Here is a 25,141-nt window from a genome sequence, read left to right on the forward strand (position 1 = left end):
AAATGGGTACTCATTAGTGTATTACTTATACAGCAATTTTGGGAGGCAAACTGGCATTAATAAATACAATTTGTATGCCTTTTCAGTAATTCCTCTTCAAACATCAGTCCCAAAGAAACATTAAACATAAGCACAGAGAGCCATGTACAGATATTCACTGCAGCTTTTTCTGCAAAACTGAAATACTGGAAAGAACTGAATTGCCCAACCACAGAGAATATGCTATGGGATGGTACATAAAAAGCAAATTACATGGACTGACATGGAAAACCATGGCGATCTATCATTAAAGGGGAAAAAAAGCAAATCATAGCGCATACAGATTTTTAACCCATTTGTTAGAAAAAAAAAGGCTCTAAGAGAGAATGATAAAATATAAGAAAACGAGAGAGAGAAAATAAAAGGGAAAAGGAAAAAATGAACATTTGTACACGTTATATGGGAAACAGCATTTTTTAAAGGGGTCCAAAAGGATAGACACCAAAGTATGAACAGTATATACTCAGGGGAAGAAAGTGGGATTAGGGGCTGGGAGTTGAAGGGGACTTTCATGTTCTACCCAATATTCTTCTATATAACTGTGTTTTCGTAATCTTGAGAGGACAAAAGCAAGTGACAAAGAACTTACTATCTTGTGTTCACTCTATAATTTTTTAAAGAAGCAATATATTTAACCTGGTAAAAAGAAAACACTAAAAACTGACCAAAGAGAATAAAAGAGCAATAAAGAGAAAATTACATTTTAAGAACAACTACTGACACCTATAAAGATTCAAAGCAACTGACACAATAAATTTTATTGTTTACATAATGATAGGCTCTGGACAGAGTGAAGACAACGGCAACAATGACAACACATTTAAACTCCTATCACAAATTGATCTGTTACAAATTTCCAGTGCTTCAACATATTAAAATGTAAAATATATAAAGAAAAAAATAAGAAATATAAATACTCAGATTTTTGCAGCACAATGCAATGTCCTTTTAAAAAAAAGGTTTGCTGTAATTGGGTATTTAATTCTGACAGTAATTCAAAACACAAAAATCCCATATTTTCCTACCCTTCCCCAAAATCTGGATCTGGGGATTGCAGTATTAGAGAAGTATGCAAAAATAAAAACAACTTCAGTGCTCAGAAACAAAGCATTTTCCTTATTTTAATGCATCAAGGCGCAAAAGTTTCAATTCCAAAAAGCCAATCATTGCTATATGCGGATAAATAAAACAGATTTAACAACACTTTAATAATCAAACCCAACTAACATTATACTAAAAATATATGTGTGTGTATTTATATATATATGCAATACCTATTTTAGAAAAAAAGGTGTCTTGGTGAAAATGATTCTGAAAATATTCACTTGATGCACATTATGTACAAAACCTTCTATATAAAAAATTAAACTATTTTCAATGAAATTCCATGTTCACATCCCATTTGAAAACTGTACTTGAAAGATAAGTAGGTCTACCTAATGGTTTCTGTCTGAAATCATGGCTAAGGCAGTTCTCTTTCCAAGGGCCCTCTTTTTCACCCACTCTATGTCACTAATACTAATATAGACAAATATTACACAGATGAAATCTGACATGCCTATGTGTTATTACCTGGAATTCTGTTCACTGTTAAAACTGGATAGTTGCTACAAAGAATACATTTTTTTCTTAAAATATATTGTTTCTCTATTCCAAATTAAGCACTTACTTAAGACATTAAGAGGCTGATAAACCACTCCATTTGGTGTCAATATCAATAGCCCTATAAGAAAGAACTCTGTATTGGAATAGCTAGAAAAGTTTCCACTAAAGTAATAGTGCATCCTTCACCTGCATAGAATCAATTTGGCTTAATAGCTCTTTGCCCCCAGACACCAGTCTGGAGTTCAAATATGCTCTTGAAGGTTCATCTCAGATATGAGAAAACATCTCATATAGGCAATATGAGGGTATATGGAATAATAAAAGCTGTGAAAGTATGTTCAGTGATTCTTACAGCACTCCTCATTCAGAGTAGCTGTTAGAGGTTAAGGTGGAAACAAAAATGGAAAAGACTGGGGGGCAATGAAGCGGAGTTGGTCAAATATTTACACCAGTAATCATTTCACTAAATCTTTAAGCAAATAACTGCAATGACCTGGTACCTCTAAGCTCACCATTCTACAAGCACTGAGGATTTGAAGCTTAAAAGGTGAAAAATAGAATACCCTTAGAAAAGGGGAACAAGTCTGAGGCAAAAGTTGTAGGTCTGTAAATATATATTTTATATGAACACACAACTGTGTGTATTATTCTGCATATATTTACATATGTATTCACAAGATGCCCTGCAGTGTAGTTCAAAAGGCCTTTATCAAGGAACAAACTGATTCTACTATAGGACTCAGAGTTCATACCATCTGTATAAGAAACAAATGTGCATATATTCACTCATGTAAACCTTATCAACAAAAACATTGCTACAACACTAGGTTAAATAGGTTTTACTAATCAGTGATGTAAACAGAACATTTCTTACACTGACAATCAAAATAATGAAAAATACACAACTGGGTTTCAAATTCACAAGAAAAAAGATGTTTAGCATGGCAAACAAGAACAAAGTTCAGATTCCAGAGTAGGGAAAAATATCAAAACTTTATAAATCTCCTGGGATGCAATTTAATTACTGCATCGATTTTAGAAAAATAGACTCATAGAATGAACGATGCCGCTATGAATTCTCTCAACCACATCAACCCGTATGTTTATCTTTTTCCTCTTTTGTTTCCAGCTGGAGGTTTCTTCAACTGAAGGAGTTGTCCTCCTGTTCCAAAACCTGCAGAGGCAGGATTGGACACCCCAAATGTCAAACCAGCTGATGCCGTGATGCCAGGATTGCTGAAGTTAAACCCAGATGTACTTGAGCTGCCAAAGCCTTATGTTTAGGGAAGAAAATATTCATATCAGAAGTTAAATAACAAAAACAAATATAAAAAAATGGGGATGAGAGGTAAATTTCTAGCTAAAAGAATATATAATCTATAAAAATAACAAATATCTTAGAATCCTAACTTTGTAACATGGAATTTTACAGGAAAATAATTTAGCTAACAACTAAGAGGCACCTTTAAAGACAGAAATTTAGTGATCCAGGCCAAAAGAGAAACCTCAGCACAAATAACTGAACTCTACAGAAAACTTCAAGTTGTCATATACTTTCCTGTTAATTAAATATGCCATGGTGCCTTCCTCCTCAGTCCCTCTAGAAACATATTCTCAACATGTAGAAGAGAGACTTTACAACCTTTGGACCCATTCCTGTAATCCTAAGTCCTTCAAGAAGGCCTTAACCCACGATTTTCAGGGCAATGAACACACCAAAGAGTAGTACCAATTGTTCTGATTTTATAAGAACCCTTGCAAAATGAAGATCAAGAACTATCACTGCCTACTTAACTAGGAGTACCATATTTAGATTATAATTCTCAAACCACTGAATTCTACTGTAATTTTACTCTTTTGGAACTGCTGATTTTAAATACCACTTAATATTAAATGGAATTTCCTTAAAATTCCCTCAATTTAAACATAATTTAATAAGTATTATGTCATTATTTCAGACATGCTATTTATCCCTAAGCACTGCATGTTAAAACAAGCCATTATTTATGAACATAGAGAAAATGGAGAAGAGATCTGGAATTTTCTACTCAAAGAGTCAGAAGATTATATACCTATTTCAAATGAACAAAGAATCCAATTAATCATCATCTCTAAGCCTGGTGTTCTTAAAACCAAAGGGACTGATAACTAAAGAACATCTCTTTGGGAGAAAAATTATTCTCCTAAATAAATAATGATAAAAACTGGGTTAAAACCTTTATAATGATGGGTTATTTTTATAATAATGAAGAGACTCGTTTAACCATGAAACTAGTCTTTGGGTTTAAAAGACTCTCTACTTAGTTAAAAGAGGACATAGTTACTTATTATATCAAACTAGTAAGTCTTGTTAGAAATATTTCACAAACCTTTTAGTTTATAAGAGAGATAAAACTACATGATTTGTTAGGCTTGCATGCTTCATTCAGGGGGTAGAAACTGAATCAGGGATCATTTTTGGATACTGGAAATAACAATACTTATACTTTTAAATTAAATAATTTGCATCTTTAAATTTGCCTGAAATTCAGGCCAAAAACACACAAACCTGCACTAAGACTTCCTGAGGGTTTATTTGTTGTTCCAAATCCAAATGTGGAGGCCCCTGTGGTGCTGCATCCAAAACCAGAGCTAGTTCCAAATCCTAGTGGAAGGGTGATAGAGAAATATACAATGGTATGTAAAACATAGGTTAAAGGATACTGACAAGTAAAACCTAAAATTATCAAAGGTCTAATAAATACAGTGCTATTACAGAAACCTGCGATTTACTCTTTTGCATAAGGCTTTTTGGAAGAATCAGGTTAAATCTGAGATAAACATTTTTTTATGTACTTAGACTAAATTTATGACCCATCAGTAATTTTTAAAGAACAAAGCTATAAAGAACAAGATCATATTAGTATTTTCTCTCCCAAATGGACTAGAAATGTTAATGACCATTCAAATATGATGTCAAACAGATATAAACATATCTACTTAGGGATATTTCATTAAAAAAAAAAAGACTGACTAAATTCATAAATAAGCATGACATGCACAACAATTTAAATGCCAAGTACCATAAGGTAACTTTACTCTGCTTTTTACCAAAACGTTTTCACCTACAAACTTTTACCATTGAAAACTTGCATAATTACAACTTAGTCAATCACGTTAAATCTACTCAGTAACGGTAGGCTCCTGTCACATACCAGCCGATGTTAACAATTGAGAAATTTAGAGCGGGAGCATCATGGTTTTTCTTTTAGTAATACTATTCACAATTTAAATAAAGAAATATTTTTCATTATATAAAGTTGAAGAGGTGATTCTGCTAAGTAAAGACTGTTTCCATTCTCTTAAAAGTCAAGTGCTTTAAAAATAAAATTCAAATTCTTAGGCTACTACTCTGCAACAGCTTATCTAAAATACTGAGTTTGACAGTATTATGGCCTATAACGCTAAGAAATATGATAGCAAACTGGATTATAGATCATAGGACATATGCTGTCTGCCAAAATTCTACTAATTCCAATAGAGTCTACTATATTAAGTAACCTTGACTGCTCACTGGCTTCCCTCTTATGATGATGTATTTTAGTGGAAATAAGGGAACCTTATTCATATATGACAATACACTTGTTACAATACACTCTACTTTCAAATACCCATACCAGGGAATTGTGAATATGTTTGTATTTAGCATGACGTCTTGTAGAAGACTTACCTTACTAGTTAGAATTAACTTATAAAACTATTAATTGCTACATATACAAGTATGCATAAAGGCAAATATGCCAAAAATGCTCAGGAAAAGACAGAAGCCGAGCTGTTCAATTATAAAAAAATTATTTCCCCATTTAAAGTGTCATTTACAGAAGAAGAAGATAATGATTAGTAGGATGTATGTCCAGAAGTAGTTTGGACTCCAAACCAATGTTATTAAGACTACTGACTTTTTAAAGTTAATTAAATTTATTAAAACTAAGTAATTTTCAAGTTCACATTTTAGCATATTGCTTTGAAAATATGAAAATCCCTACCAATTAATTTTACTACTCTTTTGTACTTAATATTCACCAAAGATGAAATGATTTTTTTAAGTTCTAAATCTAATACCTTCTTAGAAAGCACTAATTATGTTTGGAGAACTGTTTTTGTCAGATGGAACCTTCACTTCCAATACAGCAGACCCTCTTAGAAATTTTTTACAGGCTACTATCAATTCAAATGTATAATAGTCCATTGCAATATTAGAAAAGTGAAAGTGTACCTCCAAGGTTTGAAGAACCTAAGCCACTTGATTGCAAGCCAGTGCCAATACCTGAGCCGAATGGCGTTCCAAAACTAACTCCCAGAGATGGCTGTGGCCCTGGTATAACAAAACAAAACAAAAACAGAAACAAAACAAAACAAAACAAAAAATGGGGGGGGAAAAAAAACAAATTTGCCTTACTCTTTCAAGATTAAAGTTTCTTTATGAAATTATTTTTTAAATAGACAGTGATTAATTTTGACAAATGCTATTTGCTAAAACTCAATTTTCAGGATGTCTCCCCAGCCTTATTTATCTATCCTAACTGATTTACCTATCCAAAACAAAATTGTTTTTAAGTGACTTGTTTGTGCCATACAATTAAGAGGCTTACCACACTGAACGATGAATGTTAATTTACCCTACTAAATAATTTGAAATCTTTAATGTATTGTAAATTATAATTCTTTTAGTTTTACTTCTAGAATGGTTTTAGATCTCCCCACTTGTTTTCTGATGAAATTACTTGGTGTAATCAGTAAAGGTTTTTATTTTCTTTTCTTTTTAAAACAAGCTCCTTATCGTTAGAGTCAAGTCTCAACTGATCAAAGAGACTGACACTAACGTGGCAAAACTATCATGTTACTTCATAAGAGTAAGTACCAAAAAACTAGGCATCACTTTTTATATGAAATATAAATAATATATACAATAAATAGATAAAAAACAAGACAATGTTTAATTTTATTAAATTTATTGTTCATTTTAAAGCAAATCAATTACACAGTAACATGACAATTCCAACTTGTTCACAAAAAGTGATAACTGAGTTCTATTATTAAGCTCTGCTACATTACACCACTTATCACCTGATTAAATAAGATAGATAATGAACATTTACAAAGGCACCGCTGTGTACCTTGACAGATTCAATACATTCAAGATTTCAATTCAGAAGTTTCTTTCCAACATTTTGGAAAATGTACTCAGATGCAGAACAATTAATTAGTCATCCTTTTCCCGTCTGTCACTTTAAAGATTTTGGCTGAGTTTGTTTGGCAAGAATAGCATCAAACTTACTAGCCTCTCTTTTTAACTACTTTTTTTCTTTAACTAAGCAGAATACAAAAATCTAAAAATCTCTCATTTGATAAATAATTTATGAAAATTATTCAATAAATTTCATAGTACAATCTTCAGTCTTGTCTTTTTCAAGCACAGTGATCAGTGCATCTCAAAGTTGAGGGAACTGCCAAAGTAATATACAGTTTGAAATTTAAACTTTTCAAAAAAATCAAAGCCTTCAAGTTGTTCAATGAAGAATGAGGTTTGTATATTCAAAAGGTAGTGTAAAATTATAAAGCATTAAAAAAAAAAGAGGAAACTGCATTTTGCTACACTGGGACAGAAACTGGACTTTTCAAATAGCTTCTACCCAGAAAATAAAGAATAACAACTAATAGCAGCCAGAGTTCTTACACTATTATTAAAAAATAAATTAAAAAAGGATTTAAATTTTTACATCCAGTTTGAGATCAATTTGAGAATAAAATACCTGCCTAGCAGCTCTTTTGTAAAATGTTACTATAGGAAAAAGAAACTAAGCATATTACTCTCTTATTTCTAACAAAAATAATACGTAGAAAACACACGTCCAGTTTCTTGAACACTGAGAGACTTAAGTGTCACATGTTGATAGGAGGCACTGCTGGTGGAAGACCCTAAAGAATAATGCACACCACAGCCCTCAACCCTACAAGTCGTTAAAGAGTTACTCAAATAACATGCTTTTTGTTGTGTGTGGGTCTGTTTTTAAGAGTAATCCTAATCAATATTCAGGATATAGGTAATCAAGAACTCTGACAATGACAAGACTTTCCATTGCACAACAGGTACATGATACTTTGAGTTTTGTACCTTCACACAAATTCTGAAGGCAACATCATTTATAAAACTAGTAGGCAAATGTATAACATTTTTTAATATTAAAAACTCATGATAAATATCTCCCATGCCAAAGTATTAGCATATATTACACTCTGGCCACCATATAAATTAGTTTCACTATTAGAAAGCAGAATCTAAATCCTTCAGGCAAAAGTCACGTAAACAATTCAAGAAATCTGTTTCAAAATCTGAATAGTCAGTCATTCAATGAGAGGCTTAGTTCCATAAATAAAACCAAGTTAGTAGTAATATATCCCAATAATTGCCCAAAGTGAAATCTTCATGTAGAGTAACATTTTACAAAAGTTACCGTATAATATATTCACACACAACAAAATCAAGTTTAGCACTGTAATTCATATTTTCCAGAATAAATTCTACTTTCTTAAAAGTAAAACTGCATTCACAGGAAAAGGACTAAAGTGCTAAAATTTTTTAATAACTTTCAGTAATACTCAAAATACCTACTGTAATTAGTATGATTATTCCTAAGTCATATTTTAAAAATAATTTTTCTTAGAAACAAAAAAATGCCTTTTCCCCAATTTGAAAAATTTTACTTACTGATTTAATGGGGAATGTTCCTTTGGTTGTTAAATACAACAAAACCACAAAACTACAAGAAACTAAAATGAAATACTTAAAGTCTCCTATTTAACACTACATCTTAAATGTCCAAACCTACACTAAAAGCTAGAAATTAGGAATTCCTAACAAAATGTCTCAGCTCTCCTTAAAAATAGCAGCTAAGTCACATGAGAATAGTCTTATTATGTAAACATCAAGAACTTTTAAAAGTGTCAAAACACAACAGCAAAACTTAATCCCAATACATTAGCTTAAAACAATCTATCCTAAGTTAAAATTATACTGATAACCCTAATGTAAATGTCTTAAGCTTTTTAAGAGGCTTCAAAAGCACTGATGGACAAGTGTACTCAAGATCTACTAATATGTCATTTACCCATGTATTGATGCTTATTTCACACATAATTAGCCTGCTGGTTTTTCATCAATTCTCTTCAGCCTTCAGAAGCAATAACCATAAATCATGCAGGCCTAATCTCTATTATATTTTTTCATTAAAAAACACCAAAGAAAAGTTAAGAAGTCACTTAAATCCATACCTCCACCTCCAAGAAAGACTACGTAGAAACCACCTTCAGAAGGTAGAAGCCTAAGAAGCTATCTGCACTTTTTACATTAATGAAGAACCCATATGCAACCAAAAGCAAAACTCCTGACAACTCAGATCTTGCACAGATCAACAGTGATGTATAAAAACAGCACACCAGCTTTACCTAACCGAATCTAGATGGTCTTTAAAATTTGTTATTGGCACTTAAAAAAAAAAAAAGAAAAAGATGTCCTCAAAGTCACAAGACAAAGAATAAGTCACTAAGTACAAAGCACAATGCAAGAATTTCTTAACAGGCTGTAACTCATGAAAGCAGTACGTATCTAAGAGACCTCATCCATCTCCCTGTAGTGGTGACATGACCAGAATAACTAACATTCTAAGATGCATAAAGGAATGCACTACGGAGCTGGGGAGGCCTTCAAAGAAACAAAAGGAAAAAGAGAAGACATAATGCAAAATTGTTATTACTACTGTTTAGCTTCTCAGTTCTAAAAATCCACACAACTCAAAATGAAAACAATGTAAGACTGTTTAAGGTTGATAAATTACAATCCTGCCAGCCGATGTGGAAGCCCTTATGTGGGTTTCAGAACTGCAGGGAACACAGAAAGCCATCAAGTTTCCCTGAAGCGTGGCAAAAGTCACAATAAAATTAAACTGAGCAAAGGCTCCTCAAGATGATTACTCTAAATCAAGCTAACCCTCTCCACCATGACGGAGAGCAAACACCATACTCAACTCGTATTGTTTACCTTTGTATCCTCGGAGCCTAGCACATAATAGGCACTCAAATGTACAGAACGAACATATATCTTCGTAAGTCCATGAGCCCAAAATGCATGACCTCTCAAGACTGTCTACATAAGAGAACTAAAAACAACAACGCTGACAAGTGGTTTTGCTTCAAATTTAGTTGTATACCACAGAATATAATTTATACCATGACATTTTAAGTAACTGACCTTTCTCAAGTTGTATTTATTAAAATGGAAATCCCTTATATTTTAAAGAATACTTAACCAAACCCATGCTTATCTGATCTATTGTAGGATTAATATTGGAGCTAAAAAGTAAATTGGTATTACGTTGGTTTGATTAGCTGGTTAAATAATCAGGAGAACTGATAATCACTAATTATGGGACTGATTCCTATACCGACTTGATAGGAATCAGCCACATAATGACTTTTTTCCCTCCATAACTTGAGAATGGAATTCTACACTCCAGCCAGCTAGAGAACTACTACAGAGTGCTACTGTGAGCCACTATTCACATGGGTCCAGCCATGGAATGTGGACGATTTGGCATAAACCAATCATCAGCCATTCACTGATGGTAAGTCAATTCTGTCATCTCCAAATGTGAAGAATAATTTTTAAACTGCCAGTACTGAAAACCAGAGAATGCTTCCCTAGTAGAGGCAGCCTGAATGCAATCTAGATATGCCTGTGTTTTACTCTTTTTGTACTATAATTTAATACTGGACTATATGGAACTCTCAGAAAGACACATGCTATAGGAATAAGCATTACTCAAAAATTTATGAATGAGTAAAGTAAAAAATCAATATCCATTAAAACTATATTTTCTATGTCATACTTCAAGCCTGACAAAAAAAGAGACTGCAGAAGTAAAGACAATAATTTCCAAAAGACACAGGACCAAACTCCATACTGCAGAACTAGACTACAAAAATGTTTCTCTTGTTAGAAGTGGAATTAAACCAAGGACTAAAATTATCTGCTTTCCAGTATCTCACCAATTATTTTCATCATCTGCCCAGCTTCCCAGTTCATACTTCTTAATGTGCAATCCAGAACATCTCAAAACATCTTTTTCCTGCTCTTGCTACTGTTCTGTTCATTCTGAAAAGGTACAAATAATTCTAGCATGTACTTTCTTCCAAATTTGGTTAAGACTGTTTCCAGTCATTATGCATAAAAACAACCAAGTGATCTTCAACACACCTTTAGTCATAACAATGTACTTCATCCTAAATGTGGGTACTCTGTAATCACTATGTATGAAGAAACGAGAATGCACCATCTATCAGTATCATATATGAAAAATGCAATGTATGGCTGGATTATCTCTGACTTTAAAACAATAAATGATACAATCACGATTTTAGAATCTAATATTCTTAAATGTAATTCGGTAGTGAAACACCATGTTCTAAAGGGCATTTATAGCAATACAGCAAGTAACATTAAGTAATTCACAATATTCAATATCCAATTGATGTATAATTATTGCTAAGACTACCCTGCATTTTTTTTATCAGGTATGTTTATAATTGTGTCCATCACAATTTTTAGATTGTATTGGAACAGCTACTCATATAAATTTCTTCAGTGCTAACACAAAAGGAAGACTTAGAAAAATGCACATCAATGTTCTGCATTTGAACAGTAAGAAGCTATAACTTGAATGCATTCAGACCTGTAGCAGGCTGTTGCTGCTGTGTAAGTGTTGCAGCCATGGCAACGGCTGCTGCATTTGGCATGCTGCTGAAAGGGGTGGGTCCAGTAGTAACTCTGGGTGCATTCTGCCACTTCTTGGCTTCTGCTCGCCTGGCTTCAAACACATCTACAGCATCTCCCAAGAACATTTTCCTATAGCCAAGGTACTGTTCTTTTAGCACCTAAACAAAAGAAAAAAGAGACAGTTAATTAAGTTCTTTGTTGCCTTTGGAAATATATGAATAATCTAACTAGGAAATAAGTAAGCAGACAGAGGAAAGACAGTGCCAATATTACACACTCGCCCTAAAGTGCAAATCAAAAGGAGGCATGGTGTGGTTTTCTTCCCTATTTTTGTCATATCTTTATAATAAACTGCCTAAAATATTCTGGCTCCATGACGCCCTCTTTAAAATGAGTTAGCAAAGCTTTTAAACAAGCAAAGTATTATCTAAAATTTCATTTTCAATATTCCAGTTTTTCACGTTTCCCCCTCCAACACCCAACCTTTTGATAGCTTTTACATTCAAAAGGCTATAAACTAGTAAATGCCTTCTTTAAAAGGCCTGGGTGACATGGGTTAAAATAAGAGGTTACCTTAGCAGAGAGAGCTTGGAGGGTATAAAGAGAACTTTTACTTTATCAATATTATTTGACTATTTTACAATGAGAATGACTTATGTTGAGCTTGTGTCACCAAACCAGGGGGGTGGGGATAGTGAGCTTATAATTTCAGATTAAGAAAGGTAAATTACCAAATTCATAAAGTGGACTGGTTCAAGCAGTGCAACATCTGCCCTGATTAAGGCCATTAATGGGAGCAATCCTACTTCACATCAGAATTACTAAATACTTTCATTAAAGGTTTAATCTAACTTGGATCAGTTTCAAACAACTTTTTGAAGAGATGTCGAATTTTCAGATTTCCTACCATTCTCAGCAGAAATTAGTATTAGTCTTTTTGGTCTTAACAGGTAGAGCATTTAGAAATCTATTATTTACAGTATTTAAAAGTTATCATCCCCTTTTGTGTGGACATCAGTATTTGATGTTCCAGTTCCAAACTTTCCTACCTCTATAATGTATTGAAGCAGGCCTGCCAAAAACTGAAAACTGCGGGAAATCCAGTCAGAAGTAGGGTATGTGATATCAGAAGAATGAATTTTATTAAAATTGATCTCCCCCTATTCCGTCCTCCCTTTTCTCTGTGCAACTGTGCAATTATATGCCCATACCCATGCAATGTTTAGCATCGATGGCCCATAAATTTTAGTTCTACTTCAGGTACTAGAAAATAATGACCTGCCTTAGAGACTGGAAAAACAACTGGTTTAAGGAAAGGGGAAAAAAAAAAAAAACCTGACCTCAGCCATGATTTATATAATTACTGATACAATGTCCAATTTTGTTAATGTCCATGAAGACTGGCTGGCTCAGGTAGTTTAAGCCTGTTTCAGCAGATTATCTCATGAAAAACAATACACAAGAAACAAAAATAAAAAAAAAAAACACTTCTTGTGAGATTTCTATAAGTAAGTAAATCTCGAAATTATAGTTTGCTCACTAAAAGGAGCTGAAAATAAATGGCAACACAGCGCATCTGCTCACAGATCATCCTTTGGTTCTTAGGAATGTGCATTACAAAAAAAAAGAGTAGGTCAAATTGTCATGTCAAGTTTATCCAAAATGATCAGAGGTGATTTTGTGTGAATCTGTCTCACTGTTTTATGGTCATGTTACTGAAAAGGGTAGTTTTCAAACCAGAGAGGAGAAAATGCCATTGAAAAAGCATGTATACTTACAAATGACATGTCTGGAATTTGCTTTAAAATATTCCAGGGGGGAAAAGCATCTCTGTGTGGAAAATTGATAAAGCAAGACCAGCAGAATCTTGATAATGGTTGAAGCTGAGTGGTGAGTAGCTGGGCATTCATTACAATAGTGCCCTACTTTCTGTGTGTGTGTATATTAGAAAACTTTCACAATAAAAATTAAGAAAAAAAAAATCTGTACAACACAGACTTCAAAGTATCAACAGGGAATCATCTTTAGCCCTTTAAAAAACTAAAGTAATATTTATTACAGACCTATAAATTTCAAGAAAATTCGATAAAAATTCCTTCTTTAAAACTAAATTATCTAAGCACCATTTTTCATGTGGGTGGAAGAAGTTGCTGTTTAGTTTTCATTTCCTCGTGGGATGCCGTAGAAATGTCTTCTGTGCTGCTTCAGAGCTGGAGTTGAGGACGAGGAATATTGCTATATAAACCACAAGCTACTGCAAATAATGCTGCTTGCTATTAACATGGCTGTACAAGTATCTCCTTGAGACCCTGCTTTCAACTCTCCTGGGTATATACCAGAAGTGGAATTGCTGGATCCTATGAGACTGGACAAAGACTCAGAGGAGTCTCCTGATCCCAGGACCCAACCGTGAAGCAGAGGCTCTCTGATTTCATTGCATAATGGCAAAGACACAGTTTTACAGGTTGAAACTAAATCACTGGGATAGAGATAGCTTGCAAAATTGCAGGGAGGGAAAGTTGCAGGGAAGGGAAGGAGACCCTGGAGAGAACGGGGACAGATGGGGGAGCTGAAGTAGAGGACAAGACGAGGGGGGTTCCAAACTATGGCAGGGGCGCCAGAATGGGGGAAAGCAGGAGGAGAATATAAACCCCAAGTATTACACAGTTTTATGAACAATGTACTGATGTGTACTGTTTCTAGCCCTCTCATCAACTTAATTCAAAGCAAAGGTCTCAAGGATGGAATTTTGGAATTATAGAACTGTGCCCAGTAAACAAAAAGTCAAAATCCATGGTTTTTCCATTACATAAAATTGTCATATTAAAGTTACAAATGTTATCTCCAAAAAAAAAAAAACAACTAAATTATCTAAAAAATTTGGTTTGGAATTTTAAATATACTAAAGCAAAGGTCCAAAGTATGCTCATTTCAAACATGGTATAATTTAAATGGTTAACTTTTTAAAAAATCTATTACCATGTACCAGATTAAAATAAAAATGAAAATAATGGTAATCTCAAACTGTATTCTACACAGTTACTAATTTATTTAGACTCAGGTTTGGATACTTTGAATTTTAAAGGTTTTTCTGACTATATAACTCCAAGGAAGAATTTAATTATACTTGCCTAACTAGTTGGAAAAAGTATACTTACATTTAACATTTCATTTAAATTTTAAAAACTAATATTACACAAGGTATAAAATGTTCAGTGACATATTATTTTATTTATATTATTTAATAAACACAAATAGTTCCCTGTATTTAGAAGGGAAAAATGTAAGCATTTGATGACCAATAAGTATTTAAAAAATATGAAAAATTAAAGCAGTGCAAAATGATTTTGCTACTAAGAATGTTTATTTTCTGTAGTACTGCTTATAGCAGTAGAGATGGAAACAACCTGCGTGTCGAACAAGAGAGGCCTAAGGAAACTATGCATGTATATACAATGAAATCCTACATAACTACTAAAAATGATGCTGAAGAAATATACATATTAACACAGAAAGTTGTTTACAATATACTACTGAAAAAAGTTAAAACAGCTGATTGCATAGAATACTCGGATCTTTTTGGAAAAAAAAATAGATCACTAGTGAACTGGTAATGAAAACTTACCTTTACATTTTCATGAATAGACTGAAGTTGTGCAGCTAAAGCTACAAATGTTTGATAAATTTTCTGCATAGCCATTGACAAATCTATAAAAGAAAATTATATTATCACACAAATATCTATATAACACAATCGGTATTTTTCTATTACTTGAGTCCAATTTTTGGTACAGTTTAAAGCATAGGAGGAAAAAACTACATGAATATTTGCATGAATAATGAATGAGAAGACAGCACAGTGAGCACACTAAGAGCAGGGTGTCTGCATTAGTCATCAGGGGGAAGGGAGGAAGCCCTGAGACTTCTGTCCTGGTTAGCATAGTAAGAATTCATAATAAAGCACTTTCTACTTACAGAGAATAAATATCTAATCAAGGCCTTAAGGAAATTTTCTTATAGCAGCTTAAGACAACTACTAGTAGTTATTTAGAATATCTATTATGTAATAACACCTTAATCTTTCTCACCAAAACACAGTGCTATCAAAAAAAAAAAAAAAATCACCGCAGAAAACATGTTACCTTGAGGGGTTATATGTGAGTTATTTGCTTGAGTGGCAAGATGGTTTTCTAGTTCTTCGATCTGCTGTCTGTACTGCTGAAGCTGTACCTCAAACTGCTGAACCAAGATTCTGAAGTAGCTACACAAAAATATTTACAAAGTCAGATCAAAGTTTTAAAAATATTCTTTTCCTTACATTCAAAATACCAAATAAATAAATATATGTCCCCATTTAAGTAGGCCTTTGATTTAGTCTGATGACCTAATGACATAGCACAGATATTATTGAAAGAAAAACTAAATAAGTTATCAAGGTATCAAAAATAGATGCACATCCTTACTCTAATCATGAAAAATTCCAACTAAGGGATAATCTACAAAATAGCTTTATACTCTTCAAAAGAATCAGGGTCATGAAACACAAATAAAGACTGAATGGGAGAGAAATAACAACTAAATGCAAAGTGAATAGGATCCTGGAATCGGAAAAGTACACTAGTACAAAACAGATCGGATCCTGGAAAATAAAAAGTACTTTAGTGGCAAAGTCAATAAAATTCAAGTAAGTTCTGTAGCTTGGTTAGTATCATATCTATGTTAAGGGAAGCAGGGTAAGGGATATAAGGAATTCTCTATACTACCATTTTTCAAATTTTCTTAAGGTCTAAAATAAGTTCAATGTAAAAAGTTTGTTTTTTTTTTAAAGTGCAATTGTCAATCAGGTTTTACAAGCAAGTACTTAGGGTTCTTATATTTATAATATAAAAACACTATAGTGTTTACAGGGTTAACGTTAAGGGAAGCAGGGTAAGGGATATAAGGAAATTCTCTGTACTACCATTTTTCAAATTTTCTTAAGGTCTAAAATAAGTTCAATGTAAAAAGTTTTTGTTTTCTTTTTTTTTTTTTTTAAAGATTTATTTATCTGAGAGAGAGAGGGAATGAGAGATAGAAAGCACGAGAGGGAAGAGGGTCAGAGGGAGAAGCAGACCCCCTGCTGAGCAGGAAGCCCGATGCGGGACTCGATCCCGGGACTCCAGGATCATGACCTGAGCCGAAGGCAGTCGCTTAACCAACTGAGCCACCCAGGCGCCCTTTGTTTTCTTTTTTTAAAGTGCAATTGTCAATCAGGTTTTACAAGCAAGTACTTAGGGTTCTTATATTTATAATCTAAAAACACTATAGTGTTTACAGAAAAAACATGTAATACTACTACTATTCTGATAAATTTAACTAGAGAATGCCAGAAAGATAAAAGGGACCTTGAATAGCATGCAAAGCATGCTGAATGTTATTCTGTAAGAAATGGAGAACTATGAAAGCTTTTTGCAGTGGAAAATGATACAATGCACCCATTTTAAAACCAGCTCTGATGGCAGCATGGAGAACAAGACAGAGGGATAAGATACTAGAGGAAGTCCAGTGAGGAAGCACAGACCATGCTAATCTGAGTAAGATAAGAGGAGCATCACTGTCTTTGTTAATTTTCTGATTTTGATCATTGAACTGTGGTTATGTAACAGAATATTACATTTAAAGAATACACACTGAAGTACTTTAGCATAAAGGACATCACGTCGCAAATAACTCAAACTGTTCAGGGGGGAAAATATGTATATACATATAGAGAGCAGGGAACAAAACAAATATAGTAAAAATATTAACATGTAAGGAAACTAGATAAAAGATATATGGGAATTCTTTGTTTTATTCTTGAAACTTCCCTATAAGCCTGAAATTATATCATAATAAAAAGTTAAAAGAAAAAAGAAAGTGAGGGACCAGGAATCAGACGGACCTATACCACTCACAAGCTCAGGGCTTCACCTCTTCATGCCTCAGGTTCCTCATCTCTAAGAATGGAATAGTAACAGCTGTAAAGGTTTTGTGGAAAATGAGATAAAGTATGTAAAGTGCTAAGCACACCGCTTGGCATATGGTAAGCATCTGATAAATATTAGCCATTATTCTATCTAGCAACACAAAAGGATATAAAGAAAAGAAACAAGACAGAGATCACATGGCAACTACACAAATACACAACCTACATGATGAGACTGCAGGTGGATTTTTTAAATTTTAACTTATCTACATCTTCTAATTGCTCTTCCTGAAAACTTATTACCTATATGAATAAAACTATGCAAGTAAGTAAAAGGGTTAAACTATTTCTAGAATGCCCTGTTTAAGGAAGGGATGATCATAAACTTATTTTTAAATTAAAAAGTCCTTATTGGTAAAAATATAAGTTTCTACTATCTGCAAAATTTAATATAGTGGAATAGGCCCTGTACGTAACAGGCAAAATAAACTATAATTGCATAATAGTGGTTAAAAGCTCAGATCTTAGCTGTCACTTACCCTCCAATAAAATGAAGGTAAGAACTGCCTTCTTAGGGTTATTATGAGAATTAAATGGAGAAATACATGTTAAGTGCTTATTAACCCAGGTTTGCTACAGAGTAAACTAAAAATTCTTAGCCTGTGTATTGTACTGTTTTGCTTTCTTAAAGTGAGAAAATCTAGTAACTTACTCAGCAGGAGCTGTGTTTTCATGTTGGAGTCCAGGTGGTGTTTTCTGGGTTCTTAAAGCTATTTCAGCATTCTTTAATTCCTAATAGATCAATAGATCAGAGGATTAAAAAAAAAAAAAAAGACCAGTTAAAAATACCAATCTTCTCTGGACTGAAATTTCAAACAATGCCACTCTTATGCTATGAGAACATGCTATGTTTAACCTGCTTTACAAGTTGCTAAAACCTCTTCCCAAAGAAGACAAAGTACATCTTTAAAAAACTTTATGATAAATTTATAATGAGCTGCTGATCTATTTTAAGAACTAGGGGGACTCAGGGCGCCTGGGTGGCTCAGTCGGTTACGCGGCTGCCTTTGGCTCAGGTCATGATCCCAGGGTTCTGGGATGGAGCCTTACCACAGGCTCCTTGCTCAGCAGGGAGCCTCCTTCTCTCTTGGCCTGCCACTCCCCCTGCTTGTGCTCTCTCTCTCTGACAAATAAATAAAATCTTAAAAAAAAAGAAGAAAAAGAACTATGGACTTCTGCAAAATTCATGAAGTTAATTCATCTACAGCAAAAGACTCTGCTATTATTTAAAAATCTTTAATATACAAATATAGAAAATGCTGTTTTAAAAAAGCAAGGTAGTAGCAGTAATAACGTTGAGGCTGATGCAGCAGCAGTTAACATTCCGGCAACTTACTAAGTACCAAGCACTATGCTAAAGGCCTTATGTGTATATGGTCCATCCTCAGTAACAACCTTATAATGTATGTGACATCTCCCTTTATACCAATGAAGAGGGGAACTTACAAGGACATGAGGTAACTTGTCCAGACCCATGTAGCTGGAATACCTGACAACTGCATCAAAGCAGCCCCATTTTAAAGCTTACATACCTAACCATTCTTATATTGCCTTCTGTTCCTCAATGTCATTCCTCTCTTTTAGCCAGTGGTTTTTCAAGACTGATACTCTGGTTCTACCCCCTTACATCCCACACTGCTATTACCTCACTGATTTTCAACCTCTATTTAGTTCTTATTTAAAAAAAAAAAAAAAAAAGTACCTTAACTTTATATTCCCTGCAGCAACCTCTTGCCCTCATCTTACTGCCAAACTAAGTCTCTAACAGTCTCTACCTGTTCTTTCCACTTCCTTTTCATTCTTCACCTCAGTCTTCCATCCTATCCCACTTCAGGACAAATGCCCTGGAGAGATCTGGACTATTAACTCTGAACCCTGCCTACCTCTTGCCAGGCCCAGACTCATAATCTAGCTCCTATAATACTTAACTGCTTACAGATCCTCAAACGTGCCTATTTCATGGCTCCATGCCTCTGCTTGGTATTCTTTCTACCAGCCTGGTGAACACTCATTATGTTCAAGATTCAGCACAAAGGTATGCTACTCTTGACAGATGATAAAGTGCCCACTTGAATTCTTTGTGCCTCTATCATACCTTGTACCTGGAATATGTTACCCAACTGATTTAACTCATTCTCCCTAGTATATTTTAAGTCTTTTGACCCCAAACACTTCTGTCGAAGTGCTCTGTGTATAACAGATGCTTAAAAATGCTCACTGACTGCATGTAACCTCAACAAACCATTGGCACCTGCCCTACCCAAAAAGAAAAGATTTAAATTCCTTTCTTATTTAAACTCTTGAGTTATGTAATCAAAAAAATGAAGGATTTAAGAGATTTTGCTTTCATAAGATTCTGGTCAATCACAACACTGCTCCTCAGAATTGCCTGCATTTCCCAAAAAGGCTTTCTTTGAAGAAAAGGTTTAGGGTTAAAGAAGACTGATAACTATTTCACTAAGGGAGTCAGAATATTTTCTCAACTGATAATTCACTAAACTGTTGGTAGAGCAATAATTCCTGAATTAGAAATAAGAATCTTAGATCAAATTTCTTTGATATCTACAAAATTTTCTAGACTTGACTTAGATGACTTTTCCTTACAGAAACTTTGACTCATCCCCTTCTTCATTTGCCACCTTTATACTCTACCCAATCTTTTATTATTTCATTTACACCACTAGTCTTTTAGTATCTTTGGGGTTGGGTCTTTATCTCTGAAAGACTATTAACAAGTCTGATACATAAAAGGTATTCTACAAATATTTATGAATGGAATCATCCAGTGCTAGAGTTACAGTGAATCCCATTATAGCATTCATTTCTCTTTTTCTTGAGTTTGCTTCCTCTATTACTGTGCTAATGACCCTTCCCATATAATTTCATATATTTCACTTATGAAATTTGTAATTTCATGTAATGTTTAATCGGAGTCTAAACATTCTCCACTGTCTAAAAGCGTAACCAACATTTCCTTCCTCCTAGAAAGATGATACATACATATCTGACGATGTATACAGAACGATAAGTGGAAAAAAAAATGGGAGAATATCTTAATCATATTTAACTAAAGAGTTTGTAGGCAACCAGGAAATCTGAAAGCAGACAATAAGGGCTTTGAATTCCTTTTAAACATCATAGTTTAGAATAGCTACTTTAGTAACACATTTTTATTAAAAATATCACAAAGTATTCTCTAATAGTTGACTTGAAGACACATAAGCACATACAAACTTCCAATTTTAAATCAAATAAGTCCTGGGGATTTAATGTACAGCATGGTGACTACAGTTAATAATACTGTATTGTGTATTTGCAAGTTGCTAAGACAGTAATCATGAAAGTTCTCATCTCAAGGGGAAACATTTTTTTAACTAAGTATGGTGGTAGATGTTAACCAGATTTGTTGTGGTCATTTTGCAATATATACAAATATTGAATCATTACATCGCACACCTAAAACTAATATAGTTTTATATGTAAATCATATTTCAATAATAAGGGATATATGAGCACCTTTAAAATTTTTACTTAAATTATTATCACTTTATGAAGAGCATAGCACTCTGATAAGCCCATGTTTTAAAAAGGCATATAACAGGGGCATCTGGGTGGCACACTTATCATGAGATCAAGCCCCTCATTGGGCGCCCTGCTGAGTATGAAGTCTGCTGGAGATTCTCTCCCCGTCTCCCTCTGCCCCTCCTGCTAGTAAGCGTGCACCCTCTCTCTCTAGTTTGCTCTAAAATAAATAAATCTTTAAAAAGGCATATCACATAAAGTTCATTAATAGATGAGGGAAAACTTTAGGGAAAGATTTCTAGACTGCCACGATCAGATGAAGCATATTTTATAACTGTGAAATATAAAACAAATCATCTACCATCATTCTTCCCCAACAATGTAGATAAGAACTATGTACTATATATTTTATATTATACCAAAGAAACAAAAAACAAGTACACGAGTGACAAAAAACATGAGCCTCATTAACATTTTTAACAAAGACATAAGACTAGCAAGTCATCAGAATTATTTATAAAGCACGATATAGTTTTTATTTAATCGCTGACAGATTTTTAGAAACATATTTTTCTGCCCAGCTTGTATAATATAGCAATTTAGCCAGCAGGCACTCTTAGGAAGCAAACTAGTTAAGAGTATCACCTCTAGAGTTAGATTACCAGGGTCTGAATCCAAGGTCTTCCATTTATTAACAAAGCTCTCTGCCCATTTTCTTATTTATATAGATAAAAGTGCCTACCTCATAGACTTGTCATGAAAACTAAACTGGACTAATAAATATAAACTGCTTAAAATACTGCCTCATAAATAGCAAGCACTCAATACAAACTAGTAACTACTATTATTACAGCAACTTAAAAGTATACAAGCTATATGACTTTCTTATAGTATATCTGTATCAAGTCTTATAATCTATAAAAGAATGATTTCCACTTACATAAAACAAAACAAAACCCTACAATAAAATGACTGTAAGATAGTTTACCTGAGCAGTTTCTATTTTCAACTTGTCGATATTGAGGGTGTTTCTCTGTAACCCACTGGCAGCCAGTGACAGAAGCTGCTTCAGAGCTTTAATATCTTCTTGTACTTTAAGCATGGCTTTTGAAGACATTCTACTAATTTCTTCTTGTACCTGCTTTTGTTCCTTCACAAATTTCCTAAGAAGATATATAAAACTGACTTTAAAAAATACACTTTTGGTTTCCTACAGGAAAAAAGTACATTTACAACAGGTTGGTCAGAGTCCTAGTGTTTTAAGAAGGAAATATTAAAAATTCATCTACAGTTCACATGTTTTCAGAATGACAGTAAAAAAATTTTAATTCCTATTATTCTGCTTTCTCTGTTTATAAAAATATTAAAATTTTTACCCAAGTTAAAATGTTTAAGAGGAAGAAGAGATGTTCCCCCTAAAATTTATTCTAACGTTCTTCAACATGATTTATCTAATTATATTTTACACACTTACTGGAGATTTTCAACATCCTGGCAGATGACAGGAGGTAGATTTTCATCCTTCAGTGCTTTACTATCCCTAAGAAAAATGCCACAGATGTATTAAAGCCATTGAGATTATAAAAAGCTAACAGCTGAGTTCCACTAAAGTATGTGTTAAAGCAGAGGAAATAAAGCAAATATTGCCCATTTATAGCTTTCATGGTTGATTTCAAATCTCTTTATAAAAAACCGTAAGTTTCCTGACCTTTAAAGTAACTTTAACACTTCATTTGACAGGGAGATTTCTTTTCTAAAAAGAATGGCATCTATCATTAAGTACACATAAATGCATCTGATCAAATGTTTAAGAAAAAAATTAGAAAATACAACAGATTAGATTAAATATTGAACTAAGTTCCCCTGGCTCAAAAATTCTATGACTGACCTTTTATTCAGTTCAAAAATATTAAAGCATTCATTAAAGAAAGTCTACAAAACTTCTCATGAGATGCTCAATCTATTTTAATAATTTCAATTTGTTCTTCAACAAAATAAAAACTTTATTTTTCAATAAAATATATTTTATTGAACTGTATTTATCAAACTATATTTTCTTTCAATAAAAACTAGGAATAGGCTAAGGGAATCATAAATATTTAATGAGGATAGGAATAGGTGAAATTTGGCATGCTGTAATGTAATTATGAGTTAAATTTCAGTCACAGATCTGCTACTACTTCCTTGATATAACCCTAAGCAAACCTCAATCTCTCCCAGCTTTCTCATTTATGTAATAGGGCTAAAATATACACAAGATGTTTTGGAGGCATGAACTTGATCATTTATTTACAAATGTTTTATTTAATGTAATACAAATTAGGTGAGAAAATATAAGTGGTAGTAAAAATAGTGATCTTCAAACATATATGATGTATATGGAGGCTTTTCTCCCTCTTCATCAGAAGAAAATAAATGGCACTGGTATAGTAACTTACATATAAAAGGTATATATATGTAAAATTGAGCATAAAGCATTCTAGAAAGAATTGGTTACAAATTTTCCTAATAATTAAAAATTAAAGATTTGACCTTCCAAAATCTTTGCATATGTTTATTATTTTATTTTAGACAAAAACTGATTCAAAGAATTTTTCTTCTAAATGCCTATATGGTTTCATTTACTTCAACAATACCACCTGCCTATAAATTAACAAATAAAATTCTACAATTAAAAATTGTAAACTTACTCTGGTCTTGTTCCTGTTTTATCACCTAGAAAATTCAAGAAGCTTCATGTAAGAACAGGTCATTTAACAATGTATTCCAAATTCAAGTTTTAATTTAACACAAACTAGGGTATAAATAGAAACTGCTACGCATTTTTTAGACTGCCTCTTATACACCATGTGAGGTCATGAGTTGTCATAAACTCCAAACAAAACATGTTATAGATACATGTTTGTGTACATATAAACAGACAGTTATGTAGCTGATTTGTATCTATTTCTTTCAAGGGCAAGAATCTTCCTCTTTCAACTATCTTCCATGAAAAATGTTCTTGCTTAGCGCAGTTTAACTCCTGAGAGTTTTACTTGATGCTTTCTTAGGTTCTATCAGTTTAGAATACTAAAATATGTCAGATTACCTGGACATCTCTAAATACAAAAGCAGCAATTTTTTTTAAAGATGAAGTTATTAATGTGTGCAGAAATATCAACTACTTTCTCACTAACACCTATTTAGTGGTTATCATTAATAGTATATGTCTGAAAGTAGAAAAGAAAAATTTTCTGTCAGGAAAATGCAGACTCCCTTTCTCCTTTTCCAAAATTTATTTCACACTACAAAATAAGACCTGCTTAATTAAGAAAATGCAGGCACACACAAAACTTCATCCCACCAGAGAACCTTAATGGTTCCTCTTATAAGCTATTTCTGCACTTACACACACATTTTTAAAAGCAATCAGGATAATTATGTTATGCTAACATATTTTCTCAGCATGTTGTAATTAAGTCTTTTCCAAGTCACTTAACATATTTTAAATGACCACAGAATACTGATGACATAGCTGTATCAGAACCTTTATGTCCAACCCTCTTATTAACATATGAGCATTCACTATATAAACAATGCTGCTATAGTCAATGTCTTTATCTCCAAATACTGGTGCATGACTTTATTTGTATTCCAAAAAAGAGTAATTTATAGGTCAAAGATTACATCAGGGAAGGCCTCTGACATCAAACTGATCCTTTCAAACAACTGTTCCACTTTATCTTCCCACCTACTATGAATAAGAGTACTTTATCCACCACATCCTCAACAACGAACATTTTTTTTAAAACAATCACTGCCAGTATATAGGTGAAAAATGCCGCTTCATTATAATCTAAATTCATATTTCTGACAGTACTAAGTAAAACATTTCAAATGTTAATTAGACAAGTACATTTCTCCTTTAGCGAATGGCCTATTCAGGCTATTTGTACATCTTTTAGGTATGTTTCTCACTGACTTCTAAGAGCTATTTCAACATTAAGCATATTAATTCTGTCTCATATATATATTTCATGTGTCTATTTCTAAAATCAGACCCTAATTTTAAGACACATCTCAATTTCAGATGTTAAAATGTTAAAAAATAAGCATCTAGAAATCAAGTACTTTTCTTCCAATTTGTCATTTACCTTTTGCCTTTGTCCATGGGGTTTCTT

General features: G+C 33.2%; 1 protein-coding gene across 2 annotated transcripts in view; it reads right to left on the minus strand.

Moving 5' to 3' along the window:
- Nucleotides 1-765: 765 nt before the first annotated feature.
- The window catches only part of NUP58 (nucleoporin 58), a 40,511-nt gene continuing 16,135 nt past the window's right edge, over nt 766-25,141 (minus strand). For both annotated transcript variants that reach the window (XM_027589425.2, XM_027589424.2), the window contains 10 exons: nt 23,672-23,696; nt 22,456-22,521; nt 21,970-22,144; nt 18,112-18,191; nt 15,598-15,716; nt 15,081-15,163; nt 11,412-11,613; nt 5,900-5,998; nt 4,193-4,288; nt 766-2,917 (listed from right to left, as the gene is read on the minus strand). In XM_027589425.2, the coding sequence (XP_027445226.1) occupies nt 2,748-2,917; nt 4,193-4,288; nt 5,900-5,998; nt 11,412-11,613; nt 15,081-15,163; nt 15,598-15,716; nt 18,112-18,191; nt 21,970-22,144; nt 22,456-22,521; nt 23,672-23,696 (1,115 nt within the window). In that variant the 3' untranslated portion in view covers nt 766-2,747. The remainder of the gene's footprint in view (nt 2,918-4,192; nt 4,289-5,899; nt 5,999-11,411; nt 11,614-15,080; nt 15,164-15,597; nt 15,717-18,111; nt 18,192-21,969; nt 22,145-22,455; nt 22,522-23,671; nt 23,697-25,141) is intronic.

Source organism: Zalophus californianus, chromosome 3 (genome assembly GCF_009762305.2).
Source record: "Zalophus californianus isolate mZalCal1 chromosome 3, mZalCal1.pri.v2, whole genome shotgun sequence".
Classification (NCBI taxonomy): domain Eukaryota; kingdom Metazoa; phylum Chordata; class Mammalia; order Carnivora; family Otariidae; genus Zalophus; species Zalophus californianus.